Source organism: Hypanus sabinus, chromosome 21 (assembly GCF_030144855.1).
Source record: "Hypanus sabinus isolate sHypSab1 chromosome 21, sHypSab1.hap1, whole genome shotgun sequence".
Classification (NCBI taxonomy): domain Eukaryota; kingdom Metazoa; phylum Chordata; class Chondrichthyes; order Myliobatiformes; family Dasyatidae; genus Hypanus; species Hypanus sabinus.
In genome coordinates, this window is record NC_082726.1 from 20,774,224 (window position 1) to 20,790,986 (window position 16,763).

Below are 16,763 nucleotides of genomic sequence, written 5' to 3' on the forward strand. Positions count from 1 at the left end.
ACCCTGTAGCCTCATTGCGAGTACAATTGTAACAGTGAACCAATTGTCCAATATGACGACTCCACCTGCTTTTCTGCCCAATCTCCAGCGTCCCAAGCATATCCAACAGGGTCCTGTTGAATCTCTCTGGCTGAGGATCTCCCTGTGGGTGGTAAGGGGTAGTCCTGGATTTCTCAACCCCAAGCATAGTCAGTAATTCCTGGATAAGGCGGCTCTCAAAGTCCCTCCCCTGATCACTATGGATTCGCCTGGGAAGGCCGTAATGCACAAAGTACTTCTCCCATAGCACCTTCGCCACTGTCGTCGCCTTCTGATCCTTGGTGGGAAATGCCTGAGCATAGCGAGTGTAATGATCGGTGATGACTAATACATTCGCGGTGTTGCTGGTGTCAGGCTCAATCGACAGGAAATCCATACATATCAGGTCCAGAGGTCCCGCACTCTGCAAGTGCGACAGTGGAGCCGCCAACGCTGGCAGGGTCTTCCTCTGGATGCAACGACGGCATCCCCTACAGTATTCTTCGACGTCCCCCCTCATCCGGGGCCAGTAGAACCGGTCTTTGAGTAATCCATATGTCTTTTCCACCCCCAAATGTCCAGAATCATCATGTAAGGCCTGGAGTACAGTCTGGTGATACTCCTCTGGCAGGACCAGTTGCCAACAGCGGGGTTGGTCCGGAGGCGTTGTTACCCGGTACAAGATTTTGTTCTTTAACTTCAACCGAGACCACTCCTTCAACAACAGAGGCACATATGGGTGTTTCGCCTTCTCAGCCAACGCCCCATCCCCCTTCTCGACCGCTCTCCACACTGTGCCAATGCCCGGGTCATTTTGCTGAGCAGTTGCCACTTCCCCCGGACTCAGTTCCGGCAACTGTTTAGTCCCCAGAGCGGTCAGGTCACAGTAAACTAGGGGTATGGCGTCGTCAAAAACCCCCAAATGGTCCACGGCTCGTTCCAGCCTCCCTCTTCCACTCGCACCTCTCTAATCAGTGGCCCGAAGGATGGAGGGGGACCTTTCCTATAAGCCTGCCGGATAGTCCACGCCACCTTGTCCTCCTCCAGAGAGCCACTGAATAGCTGACTCATCCTCACGCTAGCCACGTCAGTCGCCTTCACTACCCCTCGGCGCCGCAGCCCCGAGAGCATCCCCTCCATCCTAAATATATACTCGGAGAGCTTTTCCCCTCTCCATTGTTCCAGGCGTTGAAACTCTGCTAAAAGCAGCCAGGGTTCCCCTGACAACCCAAACGCTCCCTCCAAAACTTCTAGGCAGTCTTCCACTGAGGCCCCAGGCTTCTCAGCTTTCAACTCCCGGATGGTTGTGGCTGCTAAACCCCTCAAACTTCCCAGCAATCGCTGCCTCTTCTCCTCCTCTGAACCTGGCCACTCCTCTAACATCAAAGACGTATGCTCGATCCAGGTCTCATAGTCCACCTCCCCATCCGGAGTAGGCTTGGCTCCGGAGAACACCCCCAGCTTCAGCCGTGGCCTCTCGGCCACCCCCACCAGGGAATAAAGTGCGGCTGCCAGCTCCGAGGCTTCCACCCTACCTGGGGAGCGGGGCTTAGTCACGACTCCCTCCTCCCACCTCCCTTTACTAGTGCCGGGCACCTCTCTGGGGTCCACCTCTAGCTCTAACTCCTCAGCCTCATCCTTGTAGGAGTGAAGCCCCCACGGGCCCGCCTCCCCCGGTACACTGACCGTCGCCGGCAGTTCCACCGTCCTGACTTCAGTACTCGTACGAACCAACACCCAGCTAGACCCCACCTCTTTACCACACCGTCTAGCTACCAATTCTACCTGCCCAATACCCTTCACCGAACTTAAACCCCGCACTATCACGTCTCCTGAAACTCGAAAATCCACTCCGCTCACTACGCATGCGTACTGTACCGGTACATCTTCAAACTGGCACCAACAAACAAACTTATCTCTGTCCATCTTCCTCTGCTGCCTGCGCGATTCCACAGCCCCTGACAATCCAATCCCGGACGAGCCCCCACATATGTAACACTTACCCACAGGCTGGTATATGTCTAGGGGAAAAAGGGATCCAGCCACTCTCCAACCCACCTCCCGTACACGCAGGTGCTGTGAGAATCGAGGTTACGCCTCGAGCCCGCCAACAGTATCAAATCCACAACAAATACCGTTATGAAATACACTTTAAAGAGTTTACTAAAATTAAAAAGAGTAGTAAGCAATACAATATATATACACAAGGAAAAAAAACAAAAGGCGCCACTTATCAAAGTTCAGTCTGTTTAGTGCACTCGTTGGAGCTCAATCAACGAACCAATCGACCCATCCGGCCGTCGCACCTGGGACCACCCCGGTGGTCTTACGAACAGTCCAGCACACGTCCACCTTCTTCCATGTCTTCCTCGGCCTTCACGGTGATAACAAACTGACACATCGCCTTCACTCCAGGGGCAGGGACACTCTCCCACTCCTCGTCCTTCTCCTCCTCCCCCAAGTTCCCAGCATCACAAGACACAATGACATTCCCCATTGATTAACAAATGAATACAATTACCATATCAGCCATTCTAAAGTGAAACAACGGCTAGAGAAACACTTATCCGACAAAGAAACATTCCTACTTGTAACAAACCAAAGAGGCCATTTTGAGTAACATACCCAGGACATTGTACAATGGTTATATGGAAGCCATGCTGACTTTGCCCTATCTTGTCCTGTGTCACCAAATACTCCATAGCCTCATCCTAGCAATTGACTCCAATAACTTCCCTACCACTGAGGTCAGACTAACAGGTCTATAATTTCTGTTCTGCTGCCTTCCTCCTTTTTACAGCATTGTGTTGTTTCATTTTGTCTATTTTTACAATGTAAAATATCACCACTTTATTACGTACAATATTCATACTATCTTGTTTATTGAGCATCATACAAGCAAGACAGACCATTGCACCCTCGTGTATGTGACAATAAACTAATCTGAACCTGAATCTTCAATCACAAATAGTCCCCATTCCACACAAACACCTTCTTTATAGCAAAATGATTTATATTATAGTCCACCCACGGAACACTTTGTTTAGTGTTGGCATTTCATACAACAGTCTTTTGTTGAATAATCTCACTGTTGTTTTTCCATCTTATTGTGAGGTTGAAATTCCACAGAAGCCTTTCTCACAAGTTCCTTTATACTGACTGTATCAGTGTGAGTGCATCATGGAATCCTACACTTGGTTATGGACAGTACATACATGTATCGACACACCACCACACACACGTTAGATAGTTGACTATAATATTTTGGAATTGGCTATCATTTTCATTCTGTGAGTTCAGTATTTAACCTGTGGCTGCAATGTCCCCAATCTTCATTCCAATTGTAGCAGAATTTGACTTGGGTTTAGGGCTCTAATATGCAGTGGTTCATTTACTGGGTTACTGACCCAAGTGTGGAACTGCTGATGCAGGAGGCACACATTTGAATCCCACTATGATTGCTGGGGAATTTAAAATCAAGGCACGAAACAAAAACCAGTGTCAGTCATGCTGATGCTGATCTATTAACATTTTGTAAAATCCCATCTGGTTCACTAAAGCTCCTTTGGGAAGGGACGTCCATAAATGATTCTGTACTTACCAATATGGTGACTCTCAACTTGCTCCTCAGTTCAAGGAAAGCAGGGATGGGCAATAAATGCAGATATTGCCTATGATGTCCATCTTTTCCAAACAAAACTCAAGTGTAAACTGTTGATACGCAATATCAATGGTTGTGGTTCTTGGAGTTCCTTTGGGAACAATAGCATTTTGTGTGTTTTTCAGGATTAATACAACTACAAATAGGTGAAGTACCATTGAATAGTTATGACATCAACTTGCTCAGCCAGCATTGTGATGAGCTCTTGCTTCCTGAAGCATCTTATGGAGCTCTGATCATCCGGACATCAGAAACAATAAGAAACAGGAAGCTACAAGAACATCCCTACCATCATTGGTTGAGTTCAGTATTCAACTAAGCAAACATTTGCGAACCATGTTCAGCTAGAAATGATGAATAGTTGAACAATTTTGCATCTGGTTGAGATCCTCATTGGCAAGTCTCCAGCCAATTCCCTTCATTCCATGTGAGGTCATAACCCAGAGTACAGGACTGGGTTACGATCTCACAAAGGCTGTGGGGTCAGATAAATCTGTGACTCTGGTGCTAAAGAACTGTGCTGGTGAACTTGGTTGAGCTCTGTCTAAATGGTTCTGGCATCGACCCAACAAATTGAGAAGTTGACCAGGCATATCCTAGTCACTGAAACAGTATGAAGCCAATCCAACAAACTACCGACCATTCAGATTACACTCAGTCACCAGCCATGATGAAAGCCGTCAGTGGTGTCACTGAGTGTCACTAATCTACTTACTGATTTCCAGTCAGGACCCAGGACCATCTGTGGTGAACTATGTGCCTGTCGGGACATGCCCCCTGCTGACTGCTCCTGTGGCTCCTCCCACAGGCCCCTATTTAAAGGAGATCTGAGGCCTGACGCTCGGCCTCAGTCTCCAGGACATTGTATGATAGACACTCACTCCTGGTTCCTTCTTCCAGTCAATAAAAGCCGATATCTCGCCTTACGTCTCAGTGTGAGTTATTGATGGTGCATCACCATCCAACTCCAGATATCACAATGTTGATCTAAATATGGACCCAAGAACTAAATTTCAATGGTGAGATGAGTCACAGCAATGGATATTAATTTAAACTTTGACCAATTGTGGCATCGATGGGTCCTGATAAAACTGAAGTCAGTGAGAATAGAGTGAAAACATGCAATCAGAGTGGAAGTAACATTCAGAATGATAGGTCTCACTATCTGACTGACACCCATGCTGGTGATCACTGGAAGCTGTGACTTCTGCAAGGCACCCATTGTGCTTGAAGTGTAAACAAATGAAGCTTATTTCACAGTGGGAACAAATTGACTTTATTGGATAACTTTGCAAAGTGCAAATAAAATTACAATTCAGATGAATCAGTGTTGTACATAGGCTTTTTTGAGTCAAAATAAAGCTATTGCCGGCTGTCGGTCAGGACACAACATCCCCAATTGCAGTAAGGTCACATAGCCTTCAGGCTTCACCCCTATACAGTCTGGACAGCAGGGGTCAGAATGCACCCATGGGTGAAATTCTCTCAACAATTCAACAACCTCACAAGATCTTGCCTGGCTTCGATGTTACTATAGCAGGGCCACAGTAAACAAGAGGGTGTTGGTGTCTCCTGTTTCAGGCTGTTCATTGTCATGAGCCAAGCTTCTCCTCTCAGCTCCTACAAACATCTGCTGAACAACACAGTAATGCAGCCCTGGGCAGGTAGAACAGAACTCAGTTCAGTGTGCAGGGAGTACAACACAAAGGTGAAAACATTTAAATCACAAATTTTTATATCAGTAGTGACAATTAGAAAAAAGTTTATCCTAGAAAAAACTTACCAATTACAATTTCTAATAAAGCGTGGTAAATACACAATTCCTGAGCTATAAAACTGCCCTAGAAATACAAATATCCAGAGCGTACTGGGTGTACATTTTTGTTCAATATTCCTGTGATGCACGTATATAATTAGCACAGATCTGACTGGGACTCACCGTATACCGTAGCATGAGCTGTTGCCGCCTTGACAGACGAAGCAACCAGGACATGAACCAGAGCCTTCCACAACAGTGCAGCACTGTTAAAATACTAAGTGGCGGCTGCTGCCTGATGGCTTTCTTAAATTGACAAGTCACTGTTGTGAAACATTAACTCTGCTTGTCTGTCCATTGGCACTGCGTGGCCTGCAGTTCGATCACCATTTAGTTGGGTGTTTCAGTGATTAGGGATTTAGAGGACTAATTCCTGATTCCCATGATAATAACGTGTTGTGCTATTCTACAACCTTTCCAGCCTCCCACATAAAAAGCCAAGGTTCTTGGAATTCTATAAAGGACACCCAAACAAGCTGAATATTAAAATCCTAGATGTTTGGATGTTGGCAGGCCGACTGAACCTGAAGCCTGAGGGAAGGAAGGAAGTTGTTGACCCATCAGTTTGTTGTCAGGAAATTTCACAAAGAAAAATTGGTCTTTATTGTCAGGCTGCGTGGAATTGGGCCCTTTCCCCTGACTTGTCCATGCCAACCAAAGTGCCTTCCTTAACCACTCCTGATTGTGTGCATTTGCCTCAAACCCCGCTGAAATTTTTCTCTCCATGTACCTGTTCAAATGTCTTTCAAACATTGCAAAATGATTTCCCAGTATTTTTTTGCCGGGGAAACACAACTCAAAAATATTGCCAGATGACTACCACTGTCATAGAATACAATGCAGCACTGGACAGATATATTGAAGAGTCACCGGTGTTCTTAATCACAAAAGCAGCATGATGATGTTTCACTCCTCTTTCATTTGAAATGCATTTATAAGAGCCAACGTCACTGTTAGAAAGTTCACCTATGGACAGCAGACAATTATCGTCACTTGAAGAACAGGGCAGCTCCTTGGAGCCATCTTTGAAACTCCAGTAGTAATCAGCATGATAGGAATGCTTCGGGCAGGACAGATACACAGGAACACGTTTCTTAAGGGGAAAAGTGAGTACCAGCCATCCAGGGTGAGTTGTTTGCCACGAGGAGCAGGAAGATACAGCTAGGAGGAGGAAAACAGCATTCATTACTTTGCCGGTTTGTTACAGCTCTCTTCAGCTCACTTTGCTGCTAGACTTCCTGAGATTTTACATCTTTTAAGGGTCAACTGCTTTAACAATTATTTTAGTTCAGGCACCTGACCTCTGGGGTTTCTAAATCTTGTCAGCACAGAAGAACATTTGGCCAATTAAATCCATGCAAACTCTTTGCAAAAATTATTCCTGCCCTTCTGTGTTCTCCTCAAAGCTGTGCCTCTACTGTGACCACAGTGATCTTTGCTTAAACTGCTCTTCCACAGACCTACTATTGTTCCTGTTTTGCATGGTCTAAACAGAAAGAGGAAGAGAGTCATCATTTCCTAACTCAAAAAATCAGAAAGCCAAGTGATTTGCCTCTATTAAAGGGTATGTATTTTGTTTAGAAATGGTTCAGACCGTGTTGTTCCAGTGGCCACAAATGGGCCTCATATGAAACATACCCTGAAATGAGAACTGAACCTGTGACCAGAGGTATGAAACAGTGCAACTTTGGATTTTTTTGTCAAAACAATGTCACCTTTAGCTGGAGGACAGCTGTCACCTCTTTTGAGATCTTGAAGGATATTCCTGCAAAAGGAAATGGAAAATGGACTTCAGCATCTGGTTATGGTTTATTATTATCAAATGTCCCGAGATACAGTGAAAAGCTTCGTTTCTGATGCCATCCATACAAATAATTTTTAAACAGAAGTACACTGAGGTAATTTGAAAGGAAAAACAATTACAGAATGCAAAATATTGTGTTACAATTGCAGAGAAAGTAGTTCAGGTGGACAACTAAAGTGCAAGGGACATGTTGAAATAAAATGAGAAATCTAGAGTTCATATTTATCAAATGAGCGTGGATGCATGTGTTTTCAAGTTTTTGTATCTTGTGCCAGATGGGAGAGGAGAGAAGAGACAATGACTGGGGTATGATTGGTCCTTGGTTATACTGGCTGCATTCCTGAGCCAGAAGAATAGTCACTGGAGGGGAGATTAGTTTTCCTAATAGACAGGGCCATATTCAAAACTCTCTGCAATCTCTTGCAGTCTTGGACAGAGCAATTGTTGAGATGCATTCTATATTGAGTTAGAGTTTATAGCCAAGTAGGGAGGAGTGTTGAATTTTTAATATTCAGTAATATTTAAGTAATATTGTAAATATATTGTTCAATTAAGAATTTGTTGCTTAAATAATTCATTACAGGTTATATGTAAAGGTATGTGATGGACATACATCATCACGCCTGTGCATCATAAGTGCATGCCTTACATAAAGTAAAAACAAAATGAAGACTTCTTTTCCTGGGCTCCCATAAGTGCCCCTTTACTGCTCATGAACTAATGTGCAAGGCCAGAAAATATTGAGGCTAGGGAACTCTATGGAGCTCAGGAATCATAATTTTCCTCCCACAAATCTGGCTTGACCAGAGTTCCTCTAGCAGATTGTTGCATTAGAATCCAGGTTCTGCAATCTCTTACATCTCTAATACTAAAAATAATTTATACACAACAATCCTGGCTGTGTGTTTACTAGCTAATGTATTTTATGTTCAATGGATGAGGGACAGTGACTGGATAACTTGGGGGATTCCTGTCCAACTGACAGAACAGGTGGTGCCCTGGTTTAATGGGTCACTGGAGAGTTGATCCCTCTGACGGTGTTGCTGTCTCTCAGTACTGCATAGACTTTCAGTCTGAATTTCATATAAAGGAAAAAAAAACAATGAAAAGACTTACTTAGAATTGGGTGTGACATGAACACATTTCTTTTTCCAATGATTCCATCCACAGTAAGGATCTCTGGCCTGAACACATCCTCCACACGATCTACAGTATTCCTCACACTGCACCAGTGGGAATCGAAGCAGCTCCTTGGCGGATGTGATGTACAGGAATTTCTACAAAGTACATATTCAATAACTATTTTAATAATTATTTACAATGCTTGTGTATGAATATTAAGTACTGGAAAATAATTCTGGTCATTTCTATCGGGGGTGATCATTGACACACTTTTTTTAAAGTTCCTTTTCCGGAAGAGATTTATTCAATGATTACAGAGCCACACATTACAATACTACAGTATCCCACAATTTATACTATTTCAGTTAATAAAGAGATCTCTATCCAGAATGTACTTAAACTCATGGTGCCCACCAGTCCCATTTTACCTATAGATATGCATACTCCTCCAGGGACACTTACTCTCACAGAGTCAAGGGACATTGATAAGATTAACGCAGGTTCCTTTAAAAGGGTTAGCTCTGTTATGATGAAGGCTGAGTGACCAGTCTCAAGAATCTTCTGGACTTTACCATCTCCTGTATAAACAAAAATCATTCCCACATTTCAGAACCTGGAGAACAACAGGAATTTGTGATGAGAGAGAGTGAGAAAAAGAAAATGAAAAAAAAACAGGCCACTAAATCACCAGAGTTTCAACCACCCACATTTGCTGATAAGGCATATTGTCACTTGCCCATAGGGTCACTCAAAGACCCGACACACTAACCAACTCTCCCACAACACCACTGAAAAACAGCCAGAAGCAGGTTCAGTTGTAACAATGAGATTTAGATAAGAAATGAGGCGAGGAAGCTGGAGTGCAGCTTAAGTGCTGGCATGGACAGGTTGGGCCAAGTGGCCTGTTTCTATATTGCATACCTCATGCGAGTAGGATCTCATGCAAGTCATCACAAGTAGGAGCCCTTAACCCTTGTGTACCTTTGATTTATTGTAATCATATAATGAATTGCCATGTGAATATTTACAAAGGTAACACTCTATGGAAACATGCTGCACTGTAACAAAACCCACCTACTGTGGGTGGAACTGTATCCCTACTATTGGAGAGAAAAATAATGCCAATTCAATAAGGGGAAAAAAAATTCAAATAATTAATTTGACTGCTCCAAAAAGCCAGAATTAGAATTATGAACAAAATGAATGTATATTATACAATTTCATTGTACAATACTATTGACAGTCAATACATTGGACTACAACAGCAACAACAAAATTGGGCACCTTCACATTGCTGGTTATCAGCCCTTACCCATCGCCACATACAGGATACGGGACTCATCTCCATTGGGGTCAACAACAGAATCCACAACTATTTTCTTGAAGTGATTCTGATGATTGATAATGAGGGGCTTTTTCCCAATAGGATATATCCAAGATTTCATCTCTGGGTTGTTCTCCACAACAGTAAGTACTTGATCCGATAGTTCTTTTGTGTTAGTGACACACTGAAATAATGAGCAAACAATAATAGAAATTGTGTTATTTACCAATTCAATGTGCATCAGTGTGAAAGGTGAGTAACAAAAGAGTCCTTCACCAATCTAAGATATTAAGTGAAGAGGTGGTGAGAGAAAAAATTTGAGACCAAGTCAAATGGTTTTAGTTGGAATGTGATTTTTTAAATGCACGATAAGTTACCAATCAAAAAATGCAATAGGAAGAAAAGTGACCATGAAGAAGTTGACAGATGAACACCTGGTAAAGCAGAGAGTAACAAACATTAGGAAGGTTGTTCTCTGGTCAGTGTTACGTACCCCGTAACTGGGTATCTTACCAGCAAAGATAGGAGTATCCGTTGAAGTCTGATGATACTATTTTTAACAGTATTTATTAGTAAAAATACACAAAAATAATATCAATGCAAATATACAGATAATATACATCATCAATACTAAACCTAAAAGTGCGGGTATAATAATAATCAATAAGAAATAAGCTCTATCGTTGTCTAGGCGATAATGAATTGCCCGATGGAAATATAAAGTTCAGTTCAGTTCATGCAGGCTGCGGTAGTTGCTGATCACTGTGTTGCAATTGTTGGAGAGAGAGAGAGAGTAACAGTTATTGACCTGCCGACTTTCCTTTTACGATCTTTATCCATCGATGTGTAATTTTTGTGGCCATTCACGTATGACCCCTCCGTCCTTGAGCTAGACCGTTCCATGGAGGACTTGTCACCCAGGCAAGGGTGGACACACACACACAAGCCCCCCACCGGTCTCAAAGCGTCTCTCCTGGTGCGTCTGAGGGGTGTACCCCAGATCCTACTTTTATCCCTACTCACGGGGTCTCAGGTGTCAATCAGGTTGGGATGATGCAATACATCAACCAGACCACTCTAGTTGTCCCCTGAGGTGTTTCAATGAATAGAACAGTACTCAATACACAATTCCTTCTCCAAGAGACAATAGCAGTAATCAGTGGTTCCATTCTGCTTTTGTTAGGAGGAGACATTCCACCTTTGTGTATCCCTGTGTTGTCTCTCTCTCATTAACTGACATGAGCTGTTTATCTCTCTCATTTCCTGGGTACCAGACCCGAAATAATAGCGATTTTGTGATTCTCAAAAGGGGGGGGGGGCGACTTTGCACCCTTCTGCCCATCAGAGATGCTCTTCATTCGTAATACCCCCATCCTTCTAAGAATTTTCACCACAAGGGAAAATTAACTAATACAGAGTCTTACAGAATTACAGAATCTAACACAAGAGTTTTTCACTACAGAGTAATACAGTTATACATTCAATTCAGCATCTAGACAGTTAGCGATTACATTGTCACTTCCTTTAATATCTTAATATCTTGTACCTTAATAAATTCCTGTAGCATCAGACTCCAATTTAATAACCACCTATTTTTATTCCTTTTCTTCAGCAAAACAAAACTAAAGAGTTGTGATCTTAGCTTAAGTGTATATTACAAAATGTGAACCAATACATGTGTGATTATTCTGTAGTACATTACAAAAGTTTATGCAAATACTAATCTTTATTTTACTTCTAAACTTAACAGTCAATCTTCCAGGGTGTTGTCTTTATTATTTACATGCTTTGTCGAAATCCCTCAAAACCAGATCCTGTTATTTAAAGTGGCATTTTTTTTAACCTTCGCCTCTTTTCCACTTAACTCTCACGTGGTTAGTTTGCTCACCAGTGTGGAATAGGCTTTCGCATACTCCTTTCATAGGAGTTATTTTATCAACAATGTTTTCCAAACTTAGCCCATCTTCTGAACTTCCACACAATTCTTTATTTTTAAGCAAGTCATTAGTTTTATCTTCAGGACCCTTCATTCTATTAGTTTTCAGTTTAATATCTGCAAGCAATCCCTCTTTGTCGAAACAACATTTCAAATTCTGCCTCTTCGCAACACACCCTTGAATAACATTAGCGAGTGGGGTACCTTTACATTCCAAATCAAACTGTAATTGATTTGCAGGCACCTTGTTAACAAGCCATTGTTCCTTCAGCCTGGTTACTGCTTCTGACACCAATGCAGACTTTAAATTTTCTTCATTCAATTTAGGAACTACACTTTTCCCTTCTCCTTCAATAATGATATCCACATCACCACCTTTTATCTCCTCACTAACTTCTAACACACCTTCTAACACAAACAACTGCGAATTCTCACTTCCCACTAGTACCAAGGTTAACCCTTTCTTCACTGAACCAAGTCCATCTGATCCAAAAGGACTGCATTCCTTTTCAACTAAATCAGATACCTCAGACTTTTCCTAAGTGTCACTACTAGGTTCAGTACCATGTGCATCCACATCTTGAACACACTCAAACGGGACAACTGCCCCTTCCAGGCTTTCAATACCCATCCCCTTTTCAAATTCTAAGTTCCCCTGATCCTCCCAGTTACTCTCTGGGCAACTCCCTTCTGAAGTAAACTCAACCCTGCGGGTTAAAACAACCTCATCTGCTAACCCAGCAGACTCCTTCAAGGTAATGGCATCCTTTTCATCTAGGACTGCCCTCATTTCATTATTGGGAACACCTTTAAATTCTTCAACTTCTTCAAACAGTTCTGTCAAGCCAGACAGATCATCCATGTCCAACCCTGGACCTTCTAACAGCCTTATTTGTTTCTCATTTTTACTCCGTGCCTCTATAAATTTCCTCCTGGCTAAGGGTAGGTCTACCACCTCTCCTTTACTCTCTTTCACTTCCCTATTCTCCGTTTTACCACCCTCTAACCCCTCTTGGTACAGGGTCGGTAAAAACGTCTCAGCCAAATCGATACTGGACTGATTTAAACTGGTCTCTTTCTCAGCTGCCTTTCTCGACATGCTGCAAGTGATCGTGCATGCGGGATAGATCTTGGAACCTAGGGGTGGGTTCTCAACACTTACAGGCTTGCTCATCAGCTTCACTGCTGCACACACATTACCACCTGCTAAATCATTACCAAGAAGGACGTCCACATCGTCTCCCGGTAATTCTGACTGTACCCCGATTTCAACTGGTCCAGATACCAGATCACAATTTATAATGATCCTATGCAAAGGTACAGCTTCTGTCCCTTTTCCTATGCTTCTCAAAACTACCTCTCCCGTCTCAGGACCAAAATCTAGTACCTTACTGAGAATCAATGACTGCTCAGCTCCAGTATCTCTCCAGATCCGCACTGGAACTGGTGTTTCTCCCTCTTTCACAGACGCGGTCCCTTCTGAAATAAATTTCTCATGCCCCTCTTGTATTTTATTTACCTGGGGCTTTCTCGTCAATTTGCTGATCGACACAATACATCCTGTAGGGACTGCTGCATTCCCTTTTCCTTTCTCCTTCCTCGGAGCAAAGCACTTAGATGCAATATGACCCACCTTTCCACAATTAAAACAGGTCAAGTCAGGAACCCTCCTGCCAGCTTGCCTTTCTTCCTCCTTACTTTTACCACTAGCTCCCAGCTGAACTTCTGCCTCAGCTGGCGGGCTTTCTCTACTGTTCCTACAGTCTTTCTGGTAACTCTTATTTGAGGAAAACTTTCTCTTGTGGGTTAGGGCATATTCATCTGCGAACCTGGTAAATTCTGATATGGACTTATTCGGCTTCTCATTCAAATACATCTGGTTATCATTGGAAACACAACCTTTAAATTCCTCAGTCAGAATTATCTCCCTGAAACGCCGAAAATCCTCTTCCACCCTTTCTACTGCACACCAACGATCCAAGAGCACACCCTTCTCATAGGCAAACTCTGCATACGTCTGATTCCACACTTTCTTTAAATCTCTGAACTTTTGTCTATATGCCTCAGGTACCAATTCGTAGGCCCAAAGAATGGCCTGTTTTACTTCCTCATAATTCTCATATTCCTCCTCCTCTACAGACAACGCCGCATATGCCCGTTGCACTTTCCCTTTTAACACACTTTGTAACAACGCCACCCACTGAACACTGAGCCACTTCTGATTCACTGCCACCTTTTCAAAATGCAAGAAATAACTATCAACATCCGTCTCCTCAAACGGAGGTACTAACCTAAACTCCCTACTAACATTAAACTTCTCCTCTCGGTCTGCCCCTTGAGCTCTTCGCTCTTGCCTTAACTTCTCCATGTCCAGCTCATGCTGCCTCTGTCTCTCCTTCTCCCTTTCAGCTCTTTCCTTCTCCCTTTCCTCTGCTTCTAGCTGTTTTAACCTACGTTCATGCTCCCTCTGGTTTTCAGCTCTTTCCTTCTCCTTTTCAGCTGCTTCCAGCTGTTTTAACCTAATTTTACGCTCCCTCTTCGCCTCTAACTCCTTTAGCTGGAGCTCATACTCCCTTTTCCTCTGTTCCGCGTCCAGCCTCAATTTTTCCAACTCTAACTGAACCGTCCCACTAGCTGGTACCTTTTCAGGGATCTGTTCCAATACCTCAGCCGAAAACACATTCTTCTCAATATAATACTGAGTTATGGCCCTCCGCATCTCCCACTTCTTCATGGATGACCTCACCTCTGTGAGATTTAGTCCTTTCGCAATATTTACCAAGTCCGTCTTTGTGGCCTCCTCTAGCGCCTTCAAAGTCGGGTTTTGTGTAAATTCGTCTAGGTCCATCTTTGCTGGTTTCCCGTCTGGTTACCTGCGCAACTAGATCCAAGTCTGGACTTAAACACCCGATTCTCTGGCCCTCCAATTTGGTATCAAATCTCGAGACGAGGCCCCAAGTTGTTACGCACCCCATAACTGGGTATCTTACCAGCAAAGATAGGAGTATCCGTTGAAGTCTGATGATACTATTTTTAAACAGTATTTATTAGTAAAAATACACAAAAATAATATCAATGCAAATATACAGATAATATATGCCATCAATACTAAACCTAAAAGTGCGGGTATAATAATAATCAATAAGAAATAAGCTCTATCGTTGTCTAGGGGATAATGAATTGTCTGATGGAAATGTAAAGTTCAGTTCAGTTCATGCAGGCTGCAGTAGTTGCTGATCACTGTGTTGCAATTGTTGGAGAGAGAGAAGGAGAAAGCGAGAGTAACAGCTATTGACTTGTCGACTTTCCTTTTATGATCTTGATCCGTCGATGCGTTATTTTTGTGGCCATTCACGTATGACCCCTCCGTCCTTGAGCTAGACCATTCCGTGGAGGACTCGTCACCCAGGCAAGGGTGGACACACACACACAAGCCCCCACCGGTCTCATAGCATCTCTCCTGGCGCGTCTGAGGGGTGTTCCCCAGACCCTACTTTTATCCCTACTCACGGGGTCTCAGGTGTCAATCAGGTTGGGATGATGCAATACATTAACCAGACCACTCTGGTTGCCCCCTGAGGGGTTTCAATGAATAGAACAGTACTCAATACACAACTCCTTCTCCAAGAGACAATAGCAGTAATCAGTGGTTCCGTTCCGCTTTTGTTAGGAGGAGACATTCCACCTTTGTGTATCCCTGCGTTGTCTCTCTCTCATTACTGACATGAGCTGTTTATCTCTCTCATTTCCTGGGTATCAGACCCGAAATAATAGCGATTTTGAGATTCTCAAAAAGGGGGGGGGGGCAACTATGCACCCTTCTGCCCATCAGAGTTGCTCCTCATTCGTAACAGGTCAGTTTGATTGCATGGAGATTGGATAACATTGCGATGATACGCACTTTAACCTTTGAAATTTGGGATTTGCCAGAATGAATGAATTGAACATTTTGCCTGTAAGATTTGCATATTTATCATAGATAACTTTACCGAGTGGTCTTGATATCTACCTACATATTTGAATATTTAAGAGAGACCAGTCAGGCTTAAGAATTCAAATTTGCAGATATAGAAAGTATTATGGTTCATTGTCTTAACCTGTGAATCAGCTAATTTGGTTTGAGCTGCAAGTTTAATCAGAGACTGATATTCTGTGTAATGGACGAGTCTGGTGTATGAAAGGCAAGTGTGGAAGTCGTGAATAGTGCTTGATTTTAGACTAAAATAGATCTAAAATGAACCAAGTATTTTTTCCTCCAGGAAATGAAAGCAAGGTTGGGGGTAGAAGATCTGGTTTGAAGTTCTTTAATTGATTGCAGATTTCAACAGAGTGAGCAGAAAGAGCAGAGCCCATTTGTGGGGAAGAGTGTGACCATGACCAGATGCCTTCAAGAGAGACACCAGGAAACTTGAGGAGAATTCAGAAGATTCCTCTTTACCCAAAGGGCAGTAGGAAAGTGGAACTCACTCCCATAGAGGGACTGAGCTGGCACTGTAAATGCATTAAGTTCATAGTCAAACAGCATGGAAACAGGCCCCTTGGCCCAACTCATTCATGCTGACCAAGATGCCAAGCTAAGCTAGTCCCATTTGGCTGCATTTGACCTGCATCTCTCTACTTCTTTCCTATTCATGTACCTAGCCAGTCGTTTTCTTTAACTGCTTGAACTGGACCCACCTCCAGCAATTCCTCTGGTAGAACATTCCATATATCCACCACCCTGTGTGAGAAACCTGACCCTCAGGTTTGCTTTAGAACTTCCACTTTTCATCTTAAGCTAATGCCTTCTAGTTTCACACTTCCTTATCTGGGGAAAAAAAAAGACTGATCATCTACCCTACAATGCCTGTTGTAATTTTATTAATCTCTGAATGGTCACTCTCAGCCTTCTTTACTCTAGAGAAAAAGTCCTGGCAAATTCAATCCCATCTCATAACTCAATGTATGGGGGACAAAGAAATATAGAGTACCACTGGTAGATTTGCATGGGAAACGAGATGAGAAAATTGAGTAGGGCTTAAATGCTGGGATAGACTGGTTGTGCCAAATGGTCTGTTTCTGTACTGTACATCCATGTAATTC

At 43.1% G+C, this 16,763-nt stretch overlaps 1 protein-coding gene across 2 annotated transcripts in view; it reads right to left on the reverse strand.

The window, feature by feature from the left end:
• Positions 1-4,940: 4,940 nt before the first annotated feature.
• Positions 4,941-16,763, reverse strand: part of LOC132378878 (semaphorin-7A-like) — a 29,983-nt gene continuing 18,160 nt past the window's right edge. For both annotated transcript variants that reach the window (XM_059946145.1, XM_059946146.1), the window contains exons 10-14: positions 9,734-9,929; positions 8,884-8,999; positions 8,416-8,576; positions 7,211-7,260; positions 4,941-6,656 (exon numbers count right to left, since the gene is read on the reverse strand). In XM_059946145.1, the coding sequence (XP_059802128.1) occupies positions 6,292-6,656; positions 7,211-7,260; positions 8,416-8,576; positions 8,884-8,999; positions 9,734-9,929 (888 nt within the window). In that variant the 3' untranslated portion in view covers positions 4,941-6,291. The remainder of the gene's footprint in view (positions 6,657-7,210; positions 7,261-8,415; positions 8,577-8,883; positions 9,000-9,733; positions 9,930-16,763) is intronic.